The sequence below is a fragment of the Balaenoptera ricei genome, chromosome 4, assembly GCF_028023285.1.
Source record: "Balaenoptera ricei isolate mBalRic1 chromosome 4, mBalRic1.hap2, whole genome shotgun sequence".
Taxonomy (NCBI): domain Eukaryota; kingdom Metazoa; phylum Chordata; class Mammalia; order Artiodactyla; family Balaenopteridae; genus Balaenoptera; species Balaenoptera ricei.
Genome location: NC_082642.1, coordinates 149,638,868 through 149,641,320, shown reverse-complemented (window position 1 = coordinate 149,641,320; position 2,453 = coordinate 149,638,868). Strand labels below are relative to the sequence as shown.

At 65.0% G+C, this 2,453-nt stretch overlaps 1 protein-coding gene across 1 annotated transcript; it reads right to left on the bottom strand.

Moving 5' to 3' along the window:
• Positions 1–788: 788 nt before the first annotated feature.
• OLIG2 (oligodendrocyte transcription factor 2) lies at positions 789–1,802 on the bottom strand. The gene has a single exon (XM_059922277.1). It carries the CDS (start codon positions 1,758–1,760, stop codon positions 789–791), a length of 972 nt encoding a protein of 323 aa, XP_059778260.1. The 5' UTR covers positions 1,761–1,802.
• Between the last annotated feature and the right edge of the window lie 651 nt (positions 1,803–2,453).

The following is a 2,453-nucleotide window of genomic DNA, read 5'->3' as shown; positions in this document are numbered from 1 at the left end:
TTATTCCAATCCACAAGTGGTTCTATTCTGACCGTCTATAAAGCTTGCTCATACCGTTGAAAAAGGAACATCGACAGATTTATTAGAAAGCCACAAGCCCCCAAACCAATAGGGGCGACAGGGAGGAACGGTAACAGTTCTGAGACAGCTGTGGGTTTATCCACATATGGAGATTGGACACGACCGTAAGTGCTTCTGGTACCAAATACCGGCTTCTGACCAACTCGTACCCCTGGCCCTGGGCCAGGGACGACCCGTGAGGGCGAGGCCCGGACAGCCGCTTCTGGAGTGTGGCTGGGAGTCTCCTTCCCGCCCAGAGAGGAGGCAGGAAAGGAAGTCTCCAATGCTCCCCTCCCTCCTTTCCTCCCCGGTATAACCAAGGGCTGCCCCGGCCGTGTGAGGCCAAGTTCTCAGGGAAACTACAGTTTTTAGAATCACCTCTTTTTCGGGGGAAGGGGGGTTTGGCGGAAGGGATGCACGTAGCTGTGCCTTCTTATAAAACGGTGTCTACCCGAGCAGCGCTGTTTAAAGCCAGAGGGGGTTGAACCAGGTCCCAGAGCAAATGCCCCTGTCACTCCCCACTGTGCAGTGCGCGCCTCCACTGCTTCCGTTTCTGGGTGCTGCGTCCTCACCACTGCCCCCACCCCCAGCCCACGGTGCCGCGCTCCTCCTTGGAACTGAGCTCCCAGGCCCCAGCGCCGGCCGGTCCTCGCTTCCCCGCAGCCTCCGGCCCCCCCCCCCCGCCCCCTCCCGCCCCGCTCGCCAGAACGCGCCTGCACCGGCCAAGCTCACTTGGCGTCGGAGGTGAGGCGCGGCAGACTGCCGGCGCCCATGGCCGACACGTGGTGGTGCGGGGGCGGCACCTGGCACATGCTGCAGGGGCAAGGCATGCCGCCCCAGTGCTGGAAGCCGCCGCCGCCCCCGCCGCTGCCGCCCGCGCCCCCCAGCGGGGCTGCCGCCGCCGCCGACGGAGACTTGAGCAGGCCGTGAGGGGGCCGAATGGAGCCGACCGACGACAGCCCGGAGCCGGGCAGGGAGGCGCTGGACACCGCGGCGGCGGCCGCAGCGGCGGCGGCGGCGGCGGCGGCCGGAGGCAAGATGGGGTGGTGCACCGCCGGGTGGTGCGCCGCGTGGGCGGCGGCCGCGGGGTGCGCGGTGGCGGCGGGCAGGGGCGCCGAGTGCGCCAGGCCGCCGCAGGCCGATGGGTGGAAGCCGGCGTGGTGGCCGCCGTAGATCTCGCTCACCAGTCGCTTCATCTCCTCCAGCGAGTTGGTGAGCATGAGTATGTAGTTGCGCGCCAGCAGCAGCGTGGCGATTTTGGAGAGCTTGCGCACCGACGGGCCGTGCGCGTACGGCATGACCTCGCGCAGCCCGTCCATGGCGATGTTGAGGTCGTGCATCCGCTTGCGCTCGCGGCTGTTGATCTTGAGGCGTAGCTGCTGCAGCTCGGGCTCAGTCATCTGTTTCTTGTCCTTCTTAGTGGACGACGCGGCCGCTGACGACGTGGACGACGAGGTGCTGGACGAGGATGACTTGAAGCCACCGCCGCCCAGCTTGTCCCCCGGGTGCGCGCCCGCCGCGCCCATGGCGCCGCGCAGCTCGGCGCTCCGCTCTGGCGGGCAGTCGCTGGGCGTGGACGAGGACACGGTGCCCCCCGTGAAGCCGCTGCCCCCACTGCTCTTGCTCCGGGCCGGCAGGAAAAGGTCATCGGGCTCTGGCGACGACGGGCGGCTAGACACCAGGCTGGCGTCCGAGTCCATGGCCCCGAGGGATAGTCGCAGCTTTCGCAGGGTCCTCCCTCCCTCGGTCCTCAAAGCTTCCACGGACGCCTACTGCGGAGAGGAGAAGAAACACGAGAGAGGTAGAGATCAGAATCGAGACTGAGATCGAGAGGCACTCGGTCAGTGAGACAGAAAAGCTGTTCCCGCCTGCACCGCAGCTCGGGGTCCGGGCGCGTGTGGCCGGTCGCTTCTGGTGCACCTCGCTGTCTCTGGCCTTCCTTCCTGCGGCATGCAGGTACGCTAAAGTCATCTCTCTTTCCCTCCCTGCTACCTCCCCCCCGCTCTCATCCACAGGTGGTTTAATCCAGGGAGGATGGGGTGCCCCTCAGTGAGGGTGGCATTCCAGGGTTTTTATGCCTTTTATTAGGAATGCGGAGGCTGGATCTCCAGGGCTGGAATGAAAGAGTATCAAGTGAGGGCTTTTCTTTGGGAAGGTGGAGATCTAAATAGAGAAGTATTTATCTGGTTCCTCAAACGCATCCACCTTATCTCCATCGACAGCGCGCAGCAAACACACGCTCATAGGCCGGCACCCAGCGCCCGCGCCGGCCCCAGATTCCACGCGCTGCCTCCGGGGCCAGCCGGGGGCTCGCCAGCTGACCGGGACTTGGGCAGAAGAAGCTATTGTTGCCCCGACTTCTCGCTTTTTGGCGAAAGGTGTGCTGCGGTCAG

What these genes read in the sequence shown, in the direction of transcription:
- OLIG2 (XM_059922277.1), bottom strand. Translation starts at nt 1,760, where the DNA reads ATGGACTCGGACGCCAGCCTGGTGTCTAGCCGCCCGTCGTCGCCAGAG.